The sequence below is a fragment of the Notolepis coatsorum genome (assembly GCF_963971535.1).
Source record: "Notolepis coatsorum genome assembly, chromosome: 15".
Classification (NCBI taxonomy): domain Eukaryota; kingdom Metazoa; phylum Chordata; class Actinopteri; order Aulopiformes; family Paralepididae; genus Notolepis; species Notolepis coatsorum.
The window spans coordinates 93950984-93976571 of record NC_140179.1 but is presented as its reverse complement, the minus strand read 5'-3'; the positions used below and the strand labels follow the sequence as shown (position 1 = coordinate 93976571).

General features: G+C 42.4%; 1 protein-coding gene across 2 annotated transcripts in view; it reads right to left on the bottom strand.

Moving 5' to 3' along the window:
- LOC311241835 (HMG box-containing protein 1-like) overlaps window positions 1–25143 on the bottom strand; it is a 45136-nt gene extending 19993 nt beyond the window's left edge. For both annotated transcript variants that reach the window (XM_084330759.1, XM_084330760.1), the window contains exons 1-10: window positions 25127–25143; window positions 23652–23794; window positions 19531–19641; window positions 16937–17159; window positions 13909–14035; window positions 10691–10802; window positions 6919–7028; window positions 3954–4110; window positions 3699–3843; window positions 2481–2599 (exon numbers count right to left, since the gene is read on the bottom strand). In XM_084330759.1, coding sequence (XP_084186885.1) covers window positions 2481–2599; window positions 3699–3843; window positions 3954–4110; window positions 6919–7028; window positions 10691–10802; window positions 13909–14035; window positions 16937–17159; window positions 19531–19641; window positions 23652–23748 — 1201 coding nt within the window. In that variant the 5' untranslated portion in view covers window positions 23749–23794; window positions 25127–25143. The remainder of the gene's footprint in view (window positions 1–2480; window positions 2600–3698; window positions 3844–3953; window positions 4111–6918; window positions 7029–10690; window positions 10803–13908; window positions 14036–16936; window positions 17160–19530; window positions 19642–23651; window positions 23795–25126) is intronic.
- Between the last annotated feature and the right edge of the window lie 445 nt (window positions 25144–25588).

The following is a 25588-nucleotide window of genomic DNA, read 5'->3' as shown; positions in this document are numbered from 1 at the left end:
AGACAAGCATACATGCTGACGATTGGCTGAGGTTGAGTAAAATGTCATGGTTGGTAAGCCAATCAGAGGTAGAGGTGGGCGGGTGCCTCCAGAGTCTGACACACAGCCACAACACGAGCGACTCAATCAGCGTGAGACCGCGGGTCTGTGTAGTGGACGTTTTGAGCCCAAATAATCCAAAACGAATCCAACGAACACCACGAGCGACTCAATCAGCGTGAGACCGCGGGTCCATGAGCGTCTTTTGTTTACTCTTGTTGTGTTGCAGCGCAGGGCAAGTAGTAGTGGCTCTGCTGCTGACAGCCTTATCAACAGTGCTGCACTTCCTGGTTTAATAGCACAGTCTGGTGCGCAGAGATATATCTGTATGTCATGCATGTCTTAAATGTCATGATTAGATTAGTTTAGATGATTCTATTAGATTCTTATATCTGTGTGTTGTGTATGTCATAAATGTCATGAATTGAAAATGGGGGACCCTGATGTAAACAAGACGAAAGTCTTGGGTCTGCATCCCCTTAACACTTTGGGTGCCATGGGTTAAATTCATGATATACCATAGATTGCCAGCTCTATTTGTCTATGGAGAAGTACCCCTTCTTTGCATGGCTATAACTTTTTAAATTCTATTGCTACATTGCCATTATTAGGGCCCATTCAAAGTCCTATATGTATTGTTCATTGTGTAGCAACGTTAAACTTTTTCATTCACATATTCATAGTAAAGTATGGTCTAATGTATAAGTATGTTTTCATCTCTTTCTGCAGCTTTCTCCAGAACGTGATCTATAGCCCCAAATGCATTATATTGATGATGAAATACAGTTTGATGGCAATCAGGGCGATATAAAAAATTTCAATTGGACGTACTTCTAGAATGATCTACGTATGATCTGATGATGACCGGATGGGCGGGGGATCGTTTATAATTCCGTGGGCAGCGTTATATCATTCATCTAGTGTGGGTCATATGTTCATCATAACAGTTTATATGGAACACGTTCAAAAATAACGCTGAATCTTACCGGATCTTCCTCGCGCCGTTGGACGATCAGCGTGGTGTAGACCGTTTTCGATTATGGGATGTTTATCCTGATGAACCATTTCCAGCTTGTATAATACTATATACGTCCAAATCATGTTGTTTATCGAGTTATTGGCAATGGATCGCTATATATTGTGACGAGCCAGAGTGCCGTGAGCCAAACCGAGTGCCCGGAAGTAATATGGCCGACCAGCACAACCTCCACAGCACTTCCTGTTTGGCGATTGCGCCGATCGGCCACCAGATGGCGCTCCTGAACCGCCAGAGAGCTCAGTGGGTCCTCCTGATGGATCTCAGGCCAGCGGAGGGGAAATATGAATCCGATCACAGATTTTTGAAATATTGATATTAAAGACGCTGTAAAGCGTCCTTCGGCAACTTGAGCATGGCCGGGAATGACGCTGTAAAGCGTTTTCCGCCACCCAAAGTGTTAACAATTGTGTGTATTGAGCCATACTGTATTGTACCCATTCTGCAATCTGTTAATTAAAATGTTCAATCAATCAGTATATATTTGTTATTTATTTTTGGTATAGTGCTTAACAAGCATAATTTAATGTTTGTATTTGTATGATCCACTATATAAACATAGTAATTATAATATCTACATACATGGCATTTGATTGGAGGCTAGTCTCACTTTGTCCCACAGCAACATTAAAATAGTTTAGATTTGTGTATGTTGTTTATGTAAAAAAAAATCTTGAAAGTAACGCAAGAGTTACTTTCTGAAGTAACTAGTTACTTTTATAATTTGTAACGGAGTACGTAATTTAGTTACTTTTTGGAAGAAGTAACTAGTAACTGTAACTAGTTACTTTTTAAAAGTAACTTGCCCAACACTGCAGACTATTAATGTAAAATGGCAAATATATAGCCTACATGAAAGGAATGGGACTTGCCGAGAGCAGAATGTAGATGTGAACGTCGTAAGTGGAGTTAAGAACAGATTTATTTTTATCTTTTTTGTAACTGCGTTCGAGAATGAGGTCCAATGTTTTCAAACTTTATTATCTACAGATGATAAGTTAAGTTAGACTGTTGTGTTAATTCATAGTTAAAGACAGAAGAGGTTTAGTACTTTATGATATATATCCCATTCACACTCTGAAGTGATTTGGATCGACTTCACAACTGCAAATACATGGACTGTGCTAAGAATATTTGTATTTTTTTTATATACATTAAGTAGATGTGTTAAGGAATTAAGGATGTGTTAAGTAGAAAGCTATCCGGCTGCATGTTAGCCTAGCTTAGCACAATGAATTGAAGGAGACAGTACTGGTTAGCCTAGGAGTTAAACTCTCTCTCTCTCAGTAAAACTCTTGCTATGTGGGAGACTCACCAGAAATAGAAACACATGCAACCCATTGTAGGACCCGAACCAAAAAAAAGTGATTTAAGTGAAGATTTGTTCCAAGTGATCAACGACTACCTTGGTATGCGTCTCTGTCAGGAGAAACAGCGCCCCCACTGGACTGGGAGGTACGTCTCTGCCTTGCCATGCTACTCAACACGTACACAGCAGACGAGTCCAGGGGAGTGAAGGCATAGCTGTGTGACACAGAAATACAAAATATAGATCTGTCACACACTGTAATAAATCTACACATCAGAAATACTAAATATAGATCTGTCACACACTGTAATAAATCTACACATCAGAAATACAAAATATAGATCTGTCACACACTGTAATAAATCTACACATCAGAAATACTATATATAGATCTGTCACACACTGTAATAAATCTACACATCAGAAATACTATATATAGATCCGTCACACACTGTAATAAATCTACACATCAGAAATACTAAATATAGATCTGTCACACACTGTAATAAGTATCAGAAATACTAAATCTAGCCATGTCACACACTGTAATACATCTACAGATCAACCGTGTTTGAAGTTTTGAAGTTTATGACTGGTAAATAATACCTATTATTACATGGCGTTTTCACATTCGCCGAAATGCTTGCTTGTGATTGGTCAATAGCGCGCGTCAGAGGTCAGTTATCAGACAATAATGACCGCTGTGGGACAATAATGACCGCTGTGCGCAGCTGTTCGCAATCAAGCCCACAATAATGACCGCTGTGCGCAGCTGTTCGCAATCAAGCCCACTGACATCAGTGCAAACTGCCGGCTGCCGGGGAAGCTGCTGGGGGGCGGAGCGACGAGCACTCAGCGGAGCCAGAACCAGTGTTACTGTTGCGAGTCGATGTAAAATTAATTAGGTATATTGTTAGTAAGTTAGCCATGTAATAAGCGGGATAATGTATAGCTATACTCGATCATTGTCGCAAAATAATTGACCTTCACTGACGTTTAAAACACCTCGCCGAGGCGGCTCGGTATTTTAAACTCCGTGTCGGTCAATTATTTTGCGACAATGACCTCGTAGCTATACATTATCCCTTACATATATAAATAATTCAGAATATCTTTCTGTTTTAATCTAATATTTTAAAACGGTATACACATAAAACAAACCTTTCACATTCCCAAAATACAACAAAAAATTCATATTCACCCGTCGTTTACTTTTAGTCTTTGTATCAAAAGTTTAGTCAATTGACCCGTCTCAAGCCCCACCCATTAGTTAAGATTTAGATGCCTGATTGGCCCTTTAAGATGCATCTTTACCTCCTGAACGTGTCAAACACCAATGAGTCATCAGTATGTATGGCGTCCCTGTGTCCCGGGGGCAAACACACGTCTCCGACCTCAACCTCGTAACACGGTATCCCATAATGCACCACGGTCAGACTCGGATAGAAAGACGCCCACCCTGAGAGAGAGAGAGAGGGGGGGGGGGTATTCAATGTTAAGAAAAGGTGTTCAGTCAGTGTCATACTACTACCCCCCCCCCCCCCCACACACACACACACACACACCTACCCTTGTTTCTGACATAGAATGGGTGGTCCAATTGGCACTGTGCGGTCAGGGGGGGGTGTCCGAATGTGCCAGGTTCAAAGGTCAACTGGAGGACAGACTGACCCAATGACACAACCTCCACGTGTGCCACCAGATGCAGGCCTTCTGACCCATAACCCTGAGAGAAAAGGAGTGGAGAGGAGAATGAGGAAAGGAGAGGACGAGAGGAGTGGAGGAGACAGGAGCAAAGGAGAGGAGGGAGGGGAGGAGTGGAGAAGACAAGATGAAAGGAGAGAGGGGAGGAGTGGAGAGAAGGGAGGAGTGGAGTGGAGAGAAGAGGAGAGGAGTGGAGAGAAGAAGAGAGAGAAGTGGAGAGAAGAGGAGAGGAGTGGAGAGAAGAGGGGAGGAGTGGAGAGGAGAGAGGAGAGGAGTGGAGAGAAGAAGAGAGAGAAGTGGAGAGAAGAGGGGAGGAGTGGAGAGGAGTGGAGTGGAGGGGAGAGGAGAGGAGAGGAGAGGAGAGGAGAGGAGGGGAGGGGAGAGGAGGAGAGGAGAGGAGAGGAGAGGAGAGGAGTGGAGTGAAGAGGGGAGGAGAGGAGAGGAGAGGAGAGGAGGGGAGAGGAGAGGAGAGGAGAGGAGAGGAGAGGAGAGGAGAGGAGAGGAGAGGAGGGGAGAGGAGAGGAGGGGAGAGGAGAGGAGAGGAGAGGAGGGGAGGGGAGAGGAGAGGAGAGGAGAGGAGAGGAGGGGAGAGGAGAGGAGAGGAGAGGAGAGGAGAGGAGAGGAGAGGAGAGGAGAGGAGAGGAGGGGAGGGGAGGGGAGAGGAGAGGAGAGGAGAGGAGAGGAGAGGAGGGGAGAGGAGAGGAGAGGAGAGGAGAGGAGAGGAGAGGAGAGGAGAGGAGAGGAGAGGAGAGGAGAGGAGAGGGTAATTAGTCCTGACTCCTGAGATATAGGACAGACTGACATGATGGTATGAACTCCACAAGTGTGGTAAAAAAGAAATAGCCCAGTATTTCCCTAAAATAAGTATTACCAGATTTTTATAAACCAAAGTGTGGAGGAAATTGCCCCATAAAAGCTTAAAAAAAGGCCCTTTAGAGGCCCAATTCACCATTCTGTTTCCATGTAAACAGAACATCTCATGAAAGAGACAAGCTCATTAAAATGAGTGGAGATGTTGCCGTATTTAGCTATTGCAAGGACTGTTTGGTAGATTAAGAGACAATTTGACATTTGTCAGAGTTGGTTTATATATTGTCTTTAGAGATGCTCATCAGAAGCAACGCATTCAACATGGAGAAAGAAAGGATTAAACAACTGAGGAAAAACGTGTTTGACTAACGCTGGACTAACACTCCACTAATGCTGGACGCTGGACTAACACTCCACTAATGCTGGACGCTGGACTAACACTCCACTAATGCTGGACGCTGGACTAACACTCCACTAATGCTGGACGCTGGACTAACACTCCACTAATGCTGGACGCTGGACTAACACTCCACTAATGCTGGACTAACACTCCACTAATGCTGGACGCTGGACTAACACTCCACTAATGCTGGACGCTGGACTAACACTCCACTAATGCTGGACTAACACTCCACTAATGCTGGACGCTGGACTAACACTCCACTAATGCTGGACTAACACTCCACTAATGCTGGACTAACACTCCACTAGGGCTGTCCCGGACTAAGGATTGGTATAGTCGATTTGTAGTCGCCAAAATTTGCCGATAGTCGACTATTAGTCAAAAAATTATAATAAATAAAAATAAAGGATAATAAAATTCAATATTTTTTTAATATATATTTTTTTTATCATTCCATTTGGGCTGTGGGGGGTGCTTAATGTTTGAAGGAGTCGACGGAAGGCTTCTTGTCCTCTGCAAAAGCATGCAATTGATCCACTGATGGATACATCTTGATATTTGTCTAGTCTAGTGTGTTCATTAGATGGGTGAAATCCTCTTTCAGTGCCTCTGTGCCTGTTTTCTTAGGCAGTTAGCCTCTGGTATGCGTGCCATTAGCGTTAGCCACGCTTCTAGGCCTCTTTTCTTTTGGAAAGAATGATAAAAAATAAATAAAGTAAAAAAATATATATATACCGGTATATATATATATTTTTTTGCATTCGACTAAGAGGTTGGCAGTCGACTACGGCTCCTTTCGATGGATTAGTCGACTATTCGACTAATAGGGGTCAGCCCTACACTCCACTAATGCTGGACTAACGCTAGACTAACGCTCGGGACACCAGCTACCCTGCGGCTCCCTCACTGAACCGCAGCAGCTCGCAGGTGTGATGCCGTCATGCCATCCACACAGACCGCGTCATCAACAGAGCAGAGGACATCTCTACTGCAACACAGGGCCTCTCTGCTCATGCTGTTCTGACCAGGGCTCCTGCAGGTTTCAACAAGTTCAACTTAAAGACTTAAAACCACATTCGAATGTAATAGCTATTTCACAGCCATACTAGTAAAGTATTATTATTATTATTATTCAGTCTATTTTGGTCTATTGCGCATGTCCATTTATGTCTATTTTACTGCTGTGAAGCACTTTGGGCTGCAAGTCTTGTATGAAAGGTGCTATACAAATAAAGTTTATGTTTATTATTATTATTATTATTATTATGAAAACACATGCAAAGGAATTATCGCAGCATACAATTAACTTCCTAATCTAATACATTTTTAAGACCCATCAAAAATCATATTTAAGATGTTTTAAGACAATTTAAGGCCAAAATTCAGATGATTAAATGTAGGACTCTTTGAGACTTTTTAAGACCCAGTGGGAACCCCTGTCTAAGCGGATAACGCGGGGGCGAAACTAAACATTCTGCGCTGCAGAGGTAACCAGTGTGGACCAAGCCTGAGATCCTAACAGCCGAGAAGCTGAATAACCGAGTGAGTGGAAGAAACGCTAAAATCTTCCATCGGTTTCCGAACAGTCAGACGTGATGCAGGTGAACCGTCCCGTACCTTCAGGGAGCCGGCGGCCCCCGCCCTGCTCCAGTCTTCCCCGTCCGAGTCCAGGTGCTCGGCCTCCTGCCACTCCACACTGGCCCCCCGGTGGAACCGCACGCGGGTGCCTGGGAACGCAAACATTCACAGCTGGTCAGAAATGAAGAGCTCTCGAACACACAGCCGAGGACACGACTAAAAAACACACTTCTTAGGGCGGTCAGGTGGCGTAGCGGAGATTGCGCTCGTCACCAACGCAGGAGATGCTGGGTTCGAGCCCAGCTCTCGGCGTTGCTACCAGCTTGGCTGGCCGTTCATACTAATACAATTGGCAGTATTAGGGGGTGGGAAGCTGGTGGGTGGGAAGCTGGCGTTGTGGACAGCGACGCCTACAGGTCAGGTCTCGGCACTTGCTCAGCGGGGGCAGGACTTGGTGGAGATAGCGTGCCCTCCCACGCGTTACACTTCACCAATGAGAGTCCTCGCTGCCAAGTGAAAAGACGTCACTGGCAGTCGCCACACGCATCGGAGGAAGCGTGCGATCGGCTTCGGGACGCCCTTGTACCGACTCGTAGGAGAACATGCATACAGCAGCCAGGTAGGGGAGGGGGGAATTGGCACGGCGACTAAATTGGACGGGGAGAAAAACAAAAAATCTGAGAAAAAATACAAATAAAAATAAACACACTTCTTCAATCAATATCTGAAATAAAGATTTAATAAATGAAAAAACAACGATCCTTTGTACCGTCTTTTACTATTATGCACTTTGCTACTCAGGAATCTACCTTGCCTATATTACAACCTACTACTATGCTAATATGTCTTTACTACTATGCACTCAAGAGTGTACCACTCAAGTTCCAACACTGTTTGACGAACAATGTTACTTAGCTGCCAGAGATGTAACCTTCCTGCTGACTTGTTGTACAGAACTTGTAAGTAAGCTTTGGATAAAAGCATCAGCTAAATGACTAAATGTAAAATGTATGTAAATGTGACACAAAGTGGCATAGATGCTTGTGGGCCACCACTAGGGGGCAGAGTGGCTAACCACGAGTGAGTGAGTGACATTTCTGTTCTACGAGATGCTTTGCATCTAAACATTTAATTAATGAGAAGAGTCTGTGTGTCCATGTTTATGTCTGTGTGTGTGTGTGTGTGTGTGTGTGTTGATTGATTGAAAACTTTATTAACAGATTGCAGAATGGGTACAATACAGTACGGCTCAATACAAACAATTGTTAAGGGGATGCAGACCAGAGAAATACTTTTGTCTTGTTTACATCAGGGTCCCGCCTTTTCAATTCATCAAGACATTTATGACATACATGACATACATATATACAGTACTGTTTCATCCTGACATTTATGACATACAAGATATACAAATATACAGTATATACAGAGAAAGATATCATAAAATAATATATATTATATATACATTCGAGGGGGAAGAAATTGTACATTGGAGGGGGTGGGTGCGTTGGTGGGGGTGGGTTTGGACATTTACCGGGGCCAGTTTCAAATGTGCAGCCACCCGTAGGTGGTCTTTGAGAGCGGTTTTGAAGGAGGGTAGTGATTCACATTATTTTACAGCTGTGGGTAGGGTGTTCCACATTGTTGTGGCATAATTGCGAAACGTGTTTAGTCCCTTGTTTGAGCCGAATCTGGGTTTAACATGATTTGTGGAGCTCCCTCTGTTGTTGTGATCGTGGAATTCACTGACCTTTGGGAAGTATTTCGACATGTACATGGGTATCTTAGTGGTGTAGTGTATCTTGTAGACCAGGCCCATTGCAAGTTGCTGTACTCTGTCGTCTACTCTAAGCCATACTAGGTTGTGCGTGTCTATGTTTGTGTGTGTGTGTGTCACTGTCTATGCATGTACAGTATGTGTTAGGGCTGTCACTTTAACAAAAAATCTAATTAGAAATTCATTGCAGAATTGTAGACAAGTTCGAATTCACTGTAAAAAAAATAAAAATAACCTAACCTAAAAAAAAGTCTAAGCTATTTTCATTGTTTTGGCAACTTTTTTTTTACCATGGTATGTTTGGTATCATTCTTTTCAGCACAGTCCTATAGGTCCTATATGACCTATTATATATAATATTATTATTACGATATTATAATAAATATATATATTTTTTTCAAATTCTAATTTCTCCCTTCAAGTTTGAATCTCGTATTTTTATGTAAATTCAAAATTAAAATTCGAAAATGATGCGACAGCCCTAGTATGTGTGCATCTATACATGCGTGTGTCCATGTTTATGTGTGTGTGTGTGTCCATGGTTATGTGTGTGTGTGTGTGTGTGGCACCTATACTCTTGTGAGTTTGTGTCTTTGTACTTTGTATTAGGAATGGATGCACCAACAGCAATAGAAGCCTCTCTGTGAATTTCCCCAATACTCAAATCTGATACCAAAAAACATGTTAAACGTGCAAGAAATCAAAGTGACCCATTTTGATGACTTTTTGACGCATAAAAGCATGTTAGAATTCACTAATGGAGATAAATGAATTATATCGCAATAATTTTTGTCCAGTGACCCCAACCTGGGGTCTGTACTGTTCAGCACAAGCGATGGATCAGATGGAGTTTAGAACTCTGGGTCGGTAGCAGTGAGAAAGTGGTGTCGACCACATCCCTACCTTGTATGTGTGTATATACATGTGTTTCTATGTGTGTGTGTGTGTGACGTACGTGTGTGTGTGTGTGTGTGTGTGTATACATGTGTTTCTATGTGTGTGTGTGTGTGTGTGTGTGTATACATGTGTTTATATGTGTGTGTGTGTGTGTGTGTGTGTATACACGCGTTTCTATGTGTGTGTGTGTGTGTGTGTATACATGTGTTTATATGTGTGTGTGTGTGTGTGTGTGTGTGTGTGTGTGTATACACGCGTTTCTATGCGTGTGTGTGTGTGTGTATACATGTGTTTCTATGCGTGTGTGTGTGTGTGTATAATATATACATGTGTTTCTGTGTGTGTGTATACGTGTTTCTATGTGTGTGTGTGTGTGTGTGTGTGTGTATGTGTGTATATACATGTGTTTCTATGCGTTTATATGTGTGTGTGTGTATACATGTGTTTCTATGTGTGTGTGTGTGTGTGTATATACATGTGTTTATATGCATGAGTGTGTAAATACCTGTTTCTATGTGTGTGTGTGTGTGTGTGTGTGTGTGTGTGTACCATATATACATGTGTTTCTATGTGTTTATATGCGTGTGTGTGTGTGTGTGTGTATATAGTTCAAGTTTCAAGTTCAAGTTTCTTTATTAGTTGTCATACAGAAGTACAGAATACTTTTATACAAAATGCTTCTTTCTGTTACGCTCCAGAGACTGTGCTAGACAAAAATAGATTATAAGTATAAAATAAAATAAGTATAGCAAGTATAAAATAGAAGTCACGTACGTAGACACAAGTGTGTTCAGTATGTACATATGTACAATGTTCAATGCAGAGTAGAAGTAACCATACAATATACTATACAATATACTATATAGTGCAAAGCAGAAATGGGATGAGGTACAATTTAGGTACAATTTACAGTAAGGTGTAATGAGGTATGGGTTGTAGTGCAAATTCTTTGCCAATAAATATAAAGTGTGTTTAGGTGTTCTAAAGTGTGTCAAGTGGGTGCTGCAGTGAGTTGTTTGTTTAAAGTGAGTGTGTGCGTGTGGACGTATATATACATGTGTTTCTATGCAAGTGTGTGTGTGCACGTGTGTGTGTATATACATGTGTTTCTATGTGTGTGTGTGTGTGTGTGTGTACCTTTCAGGAAGCAGTGCCAGGCGGTCGGGGGCCAGGAGTGGCTCCAGCCCATGTCTTCATCATCTGATGGAGAGGATCTGGTGGAGACTGCAGAGCTACACTCACTGATAGTCTATGGAGAGGAGACACCACATACAATACGACATTACTGGTGGTCTATGGAGAGGAGACACCACATACAATACGACATTACTGGTGGTCTATGGAGAGGAGACACCACATACAATACGACATTACTGGTGGTCTATGGAGAGGAGACACCACATACAATACGACATTACTGGTGGTCTATGGAGAGGAGACAACACATACAATACGACATTACTGGTGGTCTATGGAGAGGAGACACCACATACAATACGACATTACTGGTGGTCTATGGAGAGGAGACAACACATACAATACGACATTACTGGTGGTCTATGGAGAGGAGACAACACATACAATACGACATTACTGGTGGTCTATGGAGAGGAGACAACACATACAATACGACATTACTGGTGGTCTATGGAGAGGAGACACCACATACAATACGACATTACTGGTGGTCTATGGAGAGGAGACAACACATACAATACGACATTACTGGTGGTCTATGGAGAGGAGACAACACATACAATACGACATTACTGGTGGTCTATGGAGAGGAGACACCACATACAATACGACATTACTGGTGGTCTATGGAGAGGAGACAACACATACAATACGACATTACTGGTGGTCTATGGAGAGGAGACAACACATACAATACGACATTACTGATAGTCTATGGAGAGGAGACAACACATACAATACGACATTACTGGTGGTCTATGGAGAGGAAACAACACATACAATACGACATTACTGGTCGTCTATGGAGAGGAAACAAACACATACAATAAGACATTACTGGTCGTCTATGGAGAGGAAACAAACACATACAATACGACATTACTGGTCGTCTATGGAGAGGAAACAAACACATACAATACGACATTACTGGTAGTCTATGAAGAGAAAACAACACATACAATACGACATTACTGGACGTCTATGAAGAGAAAACGCATACAATACAACAATTCATATTATTCTCATGATATGTTTTGTCATACAATATGGCACAATGCCATATTGAAATACCATGAATAATACTAAGCAATGTTCCCTCTAATTTTTTTTATAGTCTGAGCAAACACTCAACCCTCCTGAGCAGACATCAGCAACTACTGAGCAACATACGTAACCTTCCGATTAACCGGTTAGTTGATAAGCGGCGGTTTGTAAAAAATCAGATAATCTTAATTTCCCTCCATGTCTAACATAAACATCTATACATCTATACAAAATCTATAACTTTTGTCTTTTTAGGAGGCTGACTCGTCATTATTTTATTAAGTGAATTACCATCCGACTTCAAGGGTGACCATAGTGATAAAAAAATAAAAATAAAAAGAGGACACTCTGCCTTCAGCCTCAAGATACTTAATGATACTCGAAGTTTACTCAAAGATGCCTTATCATTTTAATATATTTAAAGTATGCCTGTATGGATATAAAATTATTGTTTATATTATTTTATATAACAAAATAATATCTCTCTATAACCAATACTCAACATGCTGTATTATGCCTAAAGTAATCTATCTGACAAATCTCAAGAAAATAACTAAATCAACCTATGACAATTTTATTTTCAAGTCTTACTGGACAAAATAAATAACAAGAAAAATATGAAGTAATGTTCTAAATAATACCTCTTCTGTATTAGAAAATCCAGCTTTAAAAAAATATATCTTTGTATCTTTTCAATGTAATGTAAATTATAAAACAGTAACCTCACAAAGATACTAATTTAACAGTAATTTAATTTGAGTTTAACAGTTTCGGATTTGTTTACATTTGCATAACTTGCAATTAGTGTACAAAACTAATTTATTACACACATAATCCTTAGAATGATTGTATCATAAGCATCTTATCAAACCAAAACATAATGTTGAGGCATCAAAATAGTTTTAAATTATTTTCTTTCTCTCTCTGTATAGCTGCATACTTCAATCAATTCGGTCAACTTTGCCATCAAACTCTCGTCTCGCACAACTTTATTTGTAATGTTTTTCTGTGTCCATGTGAGCTTTGAGATCGCCAGCACCTTTATTAGACACAGAAACATATGGTCAAGCTTTGCACGCATTGCACTCCGCTTCCAATTAGTCTCGACCGGGACGGTAAATTGGGAATTTTCTCTGCAGTTCATCTGTAATGTACATTTTCGCTTTGGCATTGTGAGCAGAATCAATGCTGGTCGGATCTGACCGCTTCCTCATCTGTTGTGTGTGTGAGCCACTAGCGGACTGGCCATCGGGAGCACTGGGAGTTTTCCCGGTGGCCTGGCAGACTGGCATGGCCTGGGCTAGCCCTGTCAGACTGGCAATGTTTTTTATTTTATTTATTTTTATATTATATTATTTTGTTGCCCGCAGTCAGGCCACTGAACTCCGAACCAGGCCACGGTCAGTATAAGTGTTTCTAGTTGCGCGGAGATGTGCTCTCTAATATACGTTCGGCAGGCAGGCAAGCAGGCAGGAATGAGTTAACTTATCAGTTGTCACAAATTCGCGAGGCAGCGCAGCGCGCCTGCGCGGGCATGTCAGATGGATGTTAATTGTAGCCAACTAATCCTCGTGGAGCACTGCTTTCCAACATGAAGAGAAAGAATAAATAAAGTTATCCAAAAACAAATTAATTTAATTCATTCATCTAAGGTAAGGGACAATAAAATGTTGTCGTTTAAAACTGCCGCCGTGCAGCATCAGGCATTGGGCTGTGTTGGCACTTTCTTCGCCTGTTAACTTACCATGGTGATTGATCTGATCTGTGGTCTGTGCTGCCCTGCTAAACTGTGAGTTGTTCAGCAAACTTAACAGTCGAGTCATTTCTGCTCGTTAATTTGCGCCCCGGTAGGAATTATGGTCCCAGTCCGCGACTGGTGTGAGCGCAGTAGCAACGCCCACAAAGCACTGAAAGCGGGCTTCTCTGGGTAACGTCACACGCAACAGGGTACCGTAGTATTCGGTGCAACGCGCCAATCAATTTAACTACATGCATATTTTACACAAACGTTCCTGTGTGCGACAGATTTCAGATGTGCGCGGGAGCGTTTTGCCATGTGCGCGTGTGTGCACGTTAGAGGGAACATTGGTACTAAGTACTACTAAGGTTCTTACCCTGCTGCGCCTGCCCTTCCTGGCATGGCCTCTGGAGGGCGACGGAGCACTGGTGGAAGTGAGAGGGGGAGGCCGGGCGTAGGAGTGGAGGTTAATGCTGGTTCCAAAGATGTGGACAGGCGAGGACCTGGACAAGGCATAAGGACTGGTTTTAATGGGAACGAGGGAGACATTGTTTCTACATGGGACAATTGAAGGAGAACACCAGTGTAATTTAGTTTTTTCTTATAGTCAACATAAGATAAAATTAGTATGTATATAAATGCTGTAAATATAAAATACTGGGCGGGCAGTTTTTTTGTGATCAAGTTTTTTTTTATTTTCAAACATGAAACAACACAGTTCACAACATAATAACAATAATACAATCCATACAACAATAATAATACATAAAAAGACACCAAAAACATCGACTCAACACTACAATGACTAGACAATAAATAAAATAGATTGTACAATTAACCCCCTAAGCCCCCTCCCTCACCACCCATCACAGTCACGATCCCCAACCCTCGAGAGCCCCAAGTCCGGTACCCCGGCGAGCCAGAGCATCACGCCTAGTGTGAGGTGGGTTTTAATTGATTGATTGAAAACTTTATTAACAGATTGCAGAATGGGTACAATACAGTACAGCTCAATACACACAATTGTTAAGGGGATGCAGACCAGAGAAAGACTTTCGTCTTGTTTACATCAGGGTCCCCCATTTTCAATTAATCAGGACATATACGACACACACGACATACAGATAGACAGTACTGCTACATCTATACATTTATGACATACCAGATTTGCAAATACAGTACCGTTTGTGATACAAAAAGAGTCCAGAAAAGGGAGTATATACATTTGACGTAAAAAAAACTGTACATTGGAGGAGGTTGGGTGGGGTTGGGTGGGGGGGGGGGGGGTTGGGTAGGAGGGGTTAAGATTATTCTGATTACAGTGTAGGGCAGAGTTCAGAGTAAAAAATTATGGGTAACAGAGCCCAGGGTGTAGGCAATGGAGTCAGCGTTCAGAGTATATGGCTTTATTGATCCCCTTGGGGAAATTCGGGAACATAGCCTACGGAAAGACCAAAACCTTCAATGTATTTCTACCTGAGAAACAGGATGATGTCACCTGACCAGCTGACCTCTAGTGAACTGCAGACAATAGTTCCTCAACTAGTTCTTCAACTTTCCTCGAGTCGGGCCGACTGCAGTTGAAAAAGGTTGAGCAAATATCCGTCTGCAGTTCTGCAGCTCTGCTCTCCTCTGGGTGACGTCATCACGTGGTCAGTTCACTAGAGCTCTGCTCTCCGCTGGGTGACGTCATCACGTGGTCAGTTCACTAGAGCTCTGCTCTCCGCTGGGTGACGTCATCACGTGGTCAGTTCACTAGAGCTCTGCTCTCCGCTGGGTGACATCATCACGTGGTCAGTTCACTAGAGCTCTGCTCTCCACTGGGTGACATCATCACGTGGTCAGTTCACTAGAGCTCTGCTCTCCGCTGGGTGACGTCATCACGTGGTCAGTTCACCAGAGCTCTGCTCTCCGCTGGGTGACGTCATCACGTGGTCAGTTCACCAGAGCTCTGCTCTCCGCTGGGTGACATCATCACGTGGTCAGTTCACCAGAGCTCTGCTCTCCGCTGGGTGACGTCATCACGTGGTCAGTTCACCAGAGCTCTGCTCTCCGCTGGGTGACGTCATCACGTGGTCAGTTCACCAGAGCTCTGCTCTCCGCTGGGTGACATCATCACGTGGTCAGTTCACCAGAGCTCTGCTCTCCGCTGGGTGACATCATCACGTGGTCAGTTCACCAGAGCTCTGCTCTCCGCTGGGTGACATCATCACGTGGTCAGTTCACCAGAGCTCTGCTCTCCGCTGGGTGACATCATCACGTGTAGGGTTGGGTACCGTTCACCTGTGAATCGATAGCGGTACCCAACGGTAACTTTTTTCTGTACTTTAGTCTCTAAAAATGTAATCTACCTACCTCAGTTGTAAAAGATTTGTCCAAACTTATTATTTATTTAGAACAATATATATATAATATATAATATTGCAGCGAGCGTTGTCTGCATCTAGCTTTGTAAAGTGTAACCACACTTGCGACCGTTTTCGCTTGCCATCGCCCCGACGACTGCTTTGTTGTTGAATCAAGTCAAATCCCAGGTAAGTGTGTGCCCACGAACACGTTGGCGAGTTGAGTTCTATGTCCGATTACCACGTGTCGTCCTCCTCCCACCAGAGCGTCAGGATACAGGTTGACAATCGGTGAAGTGGCCCGTTAAGAATGCAAACAGTGGGGGCGGTCAGGTGGCGTAGCGGAGATTGCGTTCGTCACCAACGCTGGAGACGCTGGGTTCGCGTGTTCGAATCCAGCTCCCGGCGTTGTCACCAGCTTGGCTGGCCGTTCACACTAATACAATTGGCAGTATTAGGGGGTGGGGAAAGCTGGCGGGTGGGTCCTGGGCGTTGTGGACAGCGACCCCTACAGTTCGGTCGGGGCGCCTGCTCAGCGAGGGTAGGATCTGGAGAGAGGTAGTGCGGCCTCCCACACGTTACACTCTCCCAGTGAGAATCTGAGCTGCCAGGCTGGCTGCCGGCTGGCTGCACATGCGTCGGAGGAAAAGCATGTGACAGTCTCCGGCCTCTCGGACCAACAGTAGGGGAAAGTGCGCAACAACCAGGAAGGGGGTTGTGAATTGGCATAACGACTAACAGTGGGATGGGAGAAAAATCGGTAAAAGGAGGTGGGAAAAAGATAATAAATTTTTTTTTTTAAATTAAAAAGAATGCAAACGGTATGGTAGTAATAAAAACAGGCCTGCGGTCGTTATGTCTACTAACCTGCTCTGGGGGGAGGAGCCCTGTAACAGAGGGCTCTGGGGTCCCGTGGCGATGTGGGCCAGCTGCGTGAGCCAGGTCGTTATGTCGTCTACTAACCTGCGGTGGGGGGAGGAGCCCTGTAACAGAGGGCTCTGGGGCCCCGTGGCGATGTGGGCCAGCTGCGTGAGCCAGGTCGTTATGTCGTCTACTAACCTGCGGTGGGGGGAGGAGCCCTGTAACAGAGGGCTCTGGGGTCCCGTGGCGATGTGGGCCAGCTGCGTGAGCCAGTGTGTGTCTGGAGGAGGTGCGGCTGCGTGCACCGTGTCGTGTCCCGGCCTCCTCTCCTGGTGCGACACGCCCACCTCCACCTGGTAGACGGGAGGCGCCGTCGTCTCCTCCTCCTCCTCCTCCACCTCCTTCAACTCCGGGAGGTCGTCTGAGGAGGAGGAATCGGACGGGCGTTAAATAACCCTTTCACTGCCACACGTCGACAGCCGGTTAACCCTTTCACTGTGACGATACGACGACTTGAATACAAAAACATTTAATATATTTAATATTATTTCATCTCCCGACAGCCGTGCTGCATCCCAAAATGTGTTATACCTGTGCAAATTAAATGTAAGACTTTTTAATACCTTTTAAGGTCTTAAATTGAGATCTTAAATATGAATCTGACATGTTTTAAGACTTTTTCATTAATACCCTGCAGATACCCTGAAATGAAACCCTGCTTTGTATTTGAATGTACTGTAAGGGTAATATCACAATGGGTGCCGGACATTGAAAGCTACACAGTCTTAAAGGAACATTTTTGGGAAATTTGGTAATTTGCCATCTACCCTGGAGTTAGACAAGCAGATGCATACCCTTTTCTTCTCTGTGCATGATTAACTCTTTGGGCGCCACGCCCTTTCCCCATCTGTACTCAATGGCGCCAGCAGCGTTATTGACCATTTTAGCGATGTTTGCCGACCCATCGTGTGTTCTGTATTATAGCTAGGGATGCCCCCCGGACCCCGGTTTTAAACGGGAACCGGTACTATATTAGAAAATACCGGAGTATTTATAAGCTCCGACGTCCTCGGTACTGCTATCGATACTCTAGAGAAATTATTATTATTATTATTATTATTATTATTATTATTTAAAAGTTGCAAACGATCTATCCTCTCTCTGTCTCTGCACGAGAAGCGAGCCACAGCGAGTCATTATTACACACACTCCTCGCGAGTCGCTCGCTAGTAGTGCTACATACGGGTACTCCTTAATGAAAGTTCTCCGTGCTGAAGCTTCACACAGACACAGACAGCTCTGAGTCTGCATGCACCGTGACTCGTGATGGCGGATAGAGCGAAGCGTTCTAAAGAAAGTATGGATATACAACGCACGTTGCCACAAGTGCAACAAAACATTTGCCAGTAAGGGTGGCAATACGAGCAATTTATCAAAACATCTGTTGGCAAAACATGATATTAGTGTGCAGAAATGCGCGTATTCGACTGCCTTGCGCGCAGTGTTCCATCTGCATCCACGTCCACTGCCGCCGGTAAGCCAAGATACAGAGTTTCCTAGGCTAATAACGAATTATTACAAATAGGCTAATAAACAAAATAATTGTTTAGCTACAAATACTACAATCTAAACTTTTTATAGATCGTCAAGCTGAGGCGTCAGCCACCAATGTGTCCCAGGCCAGTGAGCCCAGGGCCACCACACATCTTCCCTCTACCTCCCTCCACCACCCAAAGTCCTTTCTCCCTAGCAGCTAGAGGAAGGATGACAGAGGATAGGGTGAACGAGTGTCACAGTTCTGTTAGCCTTTTGCATTTGTTGTTTATTATAAAAAGTCTATAATTCAGAGTCAGACACATTTAAAACATTGTTGCTGCTGTTGCTGAAGAAATTATATTCATTTATTATATTTATTTATAAAGTTATATAAAAGAACATTGCTGCTGCTGTTGCTGAAGAAATTATATTTATTTATAATACTTATTTATAAAGTTGTATTTATAAATAATAAAGCAATGTTGATTCTGTTCTTAATTAATTGTCTTTTTTTCTTGCAAAAAAAGAACCGATAAGAGTATCGATAAAGTACCGAACCGTTAAGCAGTATCGATAAGAGTAGTAGTATCGATAAAATCCTAACGATACCCATCCCTAATTATAGCTATGGAGACAATAGTATGGCTCATTTGACAGGCATTGTTCATCGTCCATCACTGACTAATCAGTTCATCTCTACATACTGTAGTTTGTGCGCTATTACACGCTAAACATCACCCCTTTCCAAAATAATCCAGTCTTTTATCATAGATAGTGAGATATGACGCGTTATATGAAATATGCCCAAATCGTTCTGGTTGATCGCCTGAAACCCCAAATACTTCCAAATCAAAAAGGTATATACCATGTACATATGCGTCTTCACAAAATCATCAAGGGGGGGGGGGGGGGGGTCGTTTTAACTAGAAACTGCGATCGTGTTTGTCGAGCATGTTTTACTTCCGGTAAAACACGACACTGATCGGTACAGAAGCATGTTTTACGTTAAAAAAAAATACCAGCAGGTTACCTAAGATAGACCTTACCTCAGTCAGAAAGTACAGCCCAAAGCCGTGTTGGATGGAGAAAAGTCGTAGATGGCCTATGCTCCATTGGGAGCGATGGGCCTAAGTAAGTACGTAAGTTGTCTAACTCCAGGGTAGATGGCAAATAAGCTACTTTCACCAAAAGTTGACGTGTTCCTTTAACATTCCTATATGGAATTGTGAGGTAAAACTGTGTAGCACGGTGTTTACCATAATATTCCATGGGACTGTCGCTGGTGGGACGGGCCGGTGGGGAGGACAGGTGTTCCTCACAGTGGAGCCGTCTGTCTGTCTGCTCTCCATCTGTCTCCATCATCATACCTGTGTAATCAAGGTTAACCCTTTAAACTCCCCTGACGCAATGACCGTAGTTATATGGCCCGGCTTTGACCGTTTTAAATCTGTGGCGATTATTCAATATTCCATCCTATGTAACTCCTAGGGACTTATGACATCATAGCTTTTCATTAAAAAATAAGTCTGTAATGCCGTCAAAACACCTCTAGGCAAAAGAGCCCCACTTGGTATTGCACTTTGTTTACATGTTTTGTTTCGGTCTGATGTGTGGGTTGGAGTTTAGTAACTTATTATACTGTGAGTTGGCAGAGCCTGTGGTGTGGCCAGCAAGAGGGCGCCGTCTGACCAGAGAGAGGCGAAGTCCCTCCCCTTCCGCTAACCATCAAGGGACCCTATTTTGTAAAACATTATTGATAGCTTTCGACACAATAAGTTAGCTAGCTGACACACAAATTGACTATGGCCTCTCCGTTATAGATTCTACCTTTAAAGTAATGACACTTGCACAACGAGATGGCGTCTTATGTGTGACTCATTCCAGAGGTGCTATAGCTCATGTGAAACGTTTGAATTAGCTGATGAATAATAGGGGTGGGGGTAAAAATCCATACAGCAATATATTGCGATGTTTTGCGTGCCGATATTATATAGATAAAAAAAAATATATATACACTGTATATATTTTTGTTGCTTGACAATCCCATTTTACTGCAATAAAAATGATTGGACTGAGGTGAACAGACGTTATCTTATTATTAGATAAAACATAATGTTTTTTTATTTGTATGTATTTTTTTGCAGATGTTACCAAAGTTTTCCATTGGGGACATCGTTTGCAGTTGAAAAAAGGTAATAAATTGCAATATATCGCAACATCGTGATATTACCAAATCGTGATACACTATTGGGATATTACAATATCTCGTGGGGCCTGTGGTGATTCCCACCCCTAATAAATACTAGAGCTATGTCTCAATTCAGGGGCCATATCCTTCAAAAGCTGAATTTAAAGACTGAATGCGTCACAGCGGTGCAACCAAGGCTGTCCCGTTTCAACAACGCTTTATCCATCGGATTCAGATGACACTGCCATTTAGAGGCTCTCTTGGTCCATATATGGGCATAAGTGTGATGAGAGGGCTTCCCCAATCTGTGCCCTTTTTTAGCTCGAAGAGGATTCCTCCCTTCAACTGGCCATGTGTCAACGCCAGTCTCCCCCGCAGACCAGACCATCTCATTTAACAACGCTCAGCTCTGCCTTCAAAGGAAACGGACCCTGGACTGAGAGGCAGATAAAAGACTATGGTCATGGCACCTGCCTAGGAAACAGACAATGGTTTTCTCACATTTGAATCTTCTTGAATTTTATGAGGGCTGCCATGATTTTGTTGTCATGGACACACCATGTCACTGGTTGGATAACTTCTGGCAGTTATCACTACATACATACTTACTTATCCAACCACAACCTTTCCCAAAAACATGGGAAAAAACACGAGACAGATAGCTTAAAATTAGGCTACTTCTAAATAAAAGTATTTGTTCTCTTAACGGTTTTATAAAATGTTACGTGATTATTTGACTTCCAAATATGAATTCGTTTTTAACACTTTTGAGTGCCAGCGACGCTTTATGTCGTTAGTTCATGCCGACCGTTGAATGCCAGCAAGTTATATAGCGGTTGTTTAAAGTTTTTTTTTTATTAGCGATTTGAATTCATATTTCATTAATCGAGCCTCACGCTAGTGCAGCAACCTCTCTCTGAGCTCCATTGGGAAAATACCGCCCCCTATCGTTTCTCCCTGTGTAACTGCACCCCATTGGATTAGACCAGACCTGGGCATTGTACGGCCCGCGGGCCGGATACGGCCTGCGGGATGATTCTGACCGGCCCGCGAAAGATTACATGATAATAAAAATTTTTTTAAATAAATATTTAATTATTTTTTTTTTTTTTTTTTTTTTACTTTTTTCTTTTCATGTCAACGTTCACACGCACAATATACGCTTAGGAGACATGCTCAGAAGATGTTGGTTCTCTTTGGATCCACCTACATATGTGAACAGACATTCTCAGTCATGACGTTTACCAAGTCCAGGTACAGATCCTCTCTCACTGATTAACATCTGGCAGCTGTGCTTCGCATCTCCACCTCAGACATGCAACCTGACTTTGATGGACTTGTTAAAGCTCAACAGAGACTGGATTTCTCACACTGAATGAAAAAAAAGAACTGAAGAACACTAAAATGTGGAAATATAACAAGTGAAATGGGACACTTGATATTTTTTTTTCTTTTTTTTTTGCACAGTTCTGAAAACATTAAATGTTTAATATAGGCATGTAAAGTAAAAAAGGCTACAAAACTGGGACACTTTTCTTTGCACAGTTCAGTGACATGTCTTGTTTATTTTTGCTATACGATGATGTGATGTCTTTAGAAAGCTAAGAAAATCCTTGTTTCAATAGTATATGAAACTCAAAATGCCCTTTGTTATTAATGTTTCACATTTTGTTTATCATTTTGGAAATAAATTCTATTTGAATAAATGATATTTTTTAAAGCTAACCTCACCTTTTAATTGCCAAATAATAACATACACTCTTACCAGGGGTCAAAACAATGCCATTTACTGCTTTTTATATAGAAATAAAATGTATATAATATTATGCATAATTGAGTTTGGAATTTTGGCCCGGCCCCCCAACATATTTTCAGTTGCTCATTCGGCCCCCTGGGAAAAATAATTGCCCACCCCTGGATTAGATTGATGGGGGGGGGGTCCAGTTTCCTCATTTTACTTTTCCGGCAAGCCATCTGAAGAGATCGAAGTGATTGCAGAGTCGGAAAACAGCGTGGAATACATATTTACAGTACCCAGCGCTGAATCAATAAACGCGATCGATATTTGGAATGGCGATCAGGAATTGGACTAATCTTTTTGGAGAACATCTGATCTGAGGTAAGGAATCTATTTTACCAGTTTTAGGATAATCTGATCTGTTTTCACAGAGATATCAGCGTTTGCCCTATGTGTGTGTGTGCGCGCTGATCAGGAAATGAGAGAATAGATTTTTCAGCTCGCTTCTCTAGCGTGCATAAGTACACATATACTATCAATAATCTAGCGTTTATTTGAAAACGATTCATAAATAGGCCGAAAAATGACAGTTTTTTGTGTATTCCAGAATATTCCAGTAAATGCCGTTTATCACGGAATCTTTATATTTTCCTGAAACTTTCAAGAAAACGAGGGCTTTTGAAAATGCTATAAAACGGAAATTAACCGATTAAAAAACAATCCGTTTAGACAATGTTGACTGCAAACAAGTCATTGATAAGCGACGGGCAGATTAGACACATAGCCATAATTTAAAACATAGATAATGCATTCACAACGCTATCATTGAAGTGGGTGCTGGCATTCAACCATGTTTTACCATGTTAACCAGTGGCATCCAAAGTGTTAATGATTCCTTTGATGTCTAGTGTTCCCATTCTCCATTAAAGGGGCAACAGCAGTTTGTTTGGAATGAATAAAGGACTAACGGATTCATTTGTATGAATTTTCAAGATGAAAAGCATGTCAATATAAAGCATTTAATACAACAGCAATGACAGATGTCGCCAAAAATAAATAAATAGGATCATAGCCCTAACAGCAAATGTGCAACTCCCTGGTTACTTCTGTCACCAGCTCTGGGGAAATAAGCAGACGAGGGACCCTACAAAATGAACAGAGTGAGACGTAAAAATCGCTTATAACAGTAAAAGTAGAGGAGGCTTATTTGATTGAGCTAGATGTTCAGGGTCTTAGAAATATATTAACATTTTTAACTTTGAATGTTATTCAGCAGATTTTTTTTTTTTTTTTTAGGGGATTTCTGTTATATTTTGGGCTAGCAATTTGGCTAGTTTTTACATGTTCAGTGTTGGACGTCGCCTCTATATTCATTTATCTGAAATCCCTCTTCCTACAGCAGTATGTTACCCTCTCTTTGCTAACAGTTCCTACCCAACAGCACTGGGTACCTAGTGGTTCAGCCCCTGTGTCCTGGTGTGTGGGCTTGTCGTGGCGGTTAGGGTTACTGCATGGCATGGCTGAGGTCTTCATCACCTCCCACACCATGTTAGGAATCTCCACCAATAAAGTCTCTATCACACGACTCGTCTTCCTGAGAGAGAGAGAAAGAGAGAGAGAGAAATGATCAGTCTATTATGTAATATGTCACAAAAAATATAAAAATAAAACGTCTGTATAACACATGCTCACACCTCTCTCTCTCTCTCTCACTCTCATACACAATAGAGCTCTCGCGACAACTTCCTCCCAGCTCCAATGAACATATAGGCTATAAATGGCTAGGGGTTTGATTGATTGATTGAAAACTTTATTAACAGATTGCAGAATGGGTACAATACACAGTACAGCTCAATACACACAATTGTTAAGGGGATGTAGACCAGAGAACACTGTACAACTGTACAAGCAAAACTGTACATTGGAATATTGACAAAACCATATTTGGTCATTTACTGTCCATTGGAGGGGGTTGGGTCTCTCTCTCTCGCTCTCTCACACACACAATAGAGCTCTCGCGACAACTTCCTCCCAGCTCCAATGAATGTATAGGCTATAAATGGCTAGGGGTGACATAGGGACAGGGCGTTTTTATGCCATTAATGTGTAATAACATGGATACGTTGAGAAACATTTAGGTTCTCCGTATATTGTCACCAAAAATCTGGAAAATGTATTTCGGGTCGTGTTGGGGGCAGTTGAATCCAACTCGGAGAGCGAAAATAGGCTGAACTATGCAACGGGGCACACCATAGCAATTTCGCAACATCGTCACGTGACGTCGTGCATGCAGCAGGCCTTGTTTATAAACTTTCGGAATCTAGCGCATGCGCAATATGGCCCCATTCATTCGACACCGAGAAGAGGGCGATAATTCATTCGAAATAAAGTTACGGGAAATACCAACAAAAACGCCCAAAACGATCGCTGAACGCGGAGAAACGCCCCGCTGGTTGTTCTGGAGAGTGTTGATCGTGATTATTATATATAAATACATTATTTGCTGTCACCAAAACAAAGTACCGAGCTTGCAAATTGTACAAGTCGATGAAATACGTCGATGAAAATCTACTTAAGCGTGTGTCTATATAGTATATATACTAAAAATACAAAAGCCACGGGTGGTCATAATTAGACGGTCACGATGAGACGAGGGTATTATTAATTAAACCTTATAATATATAAGATGAATGAACGAGCGCGTCTCCCGTCTTGCGCAAGCTGTTAACAACACAACAACAAACGTCAACAATGAAAAAATGTCAACGCGATCGCTGGAATGTAATTTGCAACAAAAGCAAACACTGTCATTCCCCCATTTTTCCACATGTATCCGATTCAAAGAGAAATACATCTAAACATGTGACAATTTGTAGATTAAACGCCTTTTGTCAAAAGATTTCAATGAACTTTCTTCGGAACTCACCCAACACAGTCTCGTATGCAACGGGAGGGCGGAACAAGAGCGTTAGCCCGAGCAATTCTATTGGTGGAGTCCAACGCCCATCCACAGAAGCTCTGGCTCTCATTGGCTAGAAGAGACATCTTAATTATAGTATGTTTTATGGCCACAACAATAAAACACTGGATGGATGGGCTAATATGATTCTAGAAAGTAATAATCATTGTAATCTACCTCATAACCAACCAAGCTACCTGTTAACAATATTATTAACACCACAATATGAAAAAAGGAAGGTTTATTGCAACGGCAATGAAAATAACAGTTAAAATACTGAAAATATTGGAAGTTGAGTTTTTAAGAGAAAATGGCAGTGACACTGATGTGGGTGGAACCAGAGGGGTTGAATGAAAGAGACTGCTGCAAACACGCCAGAAGTAGGCCTAAACATTTACATACAAATATATACATACATACGCCTGTGGT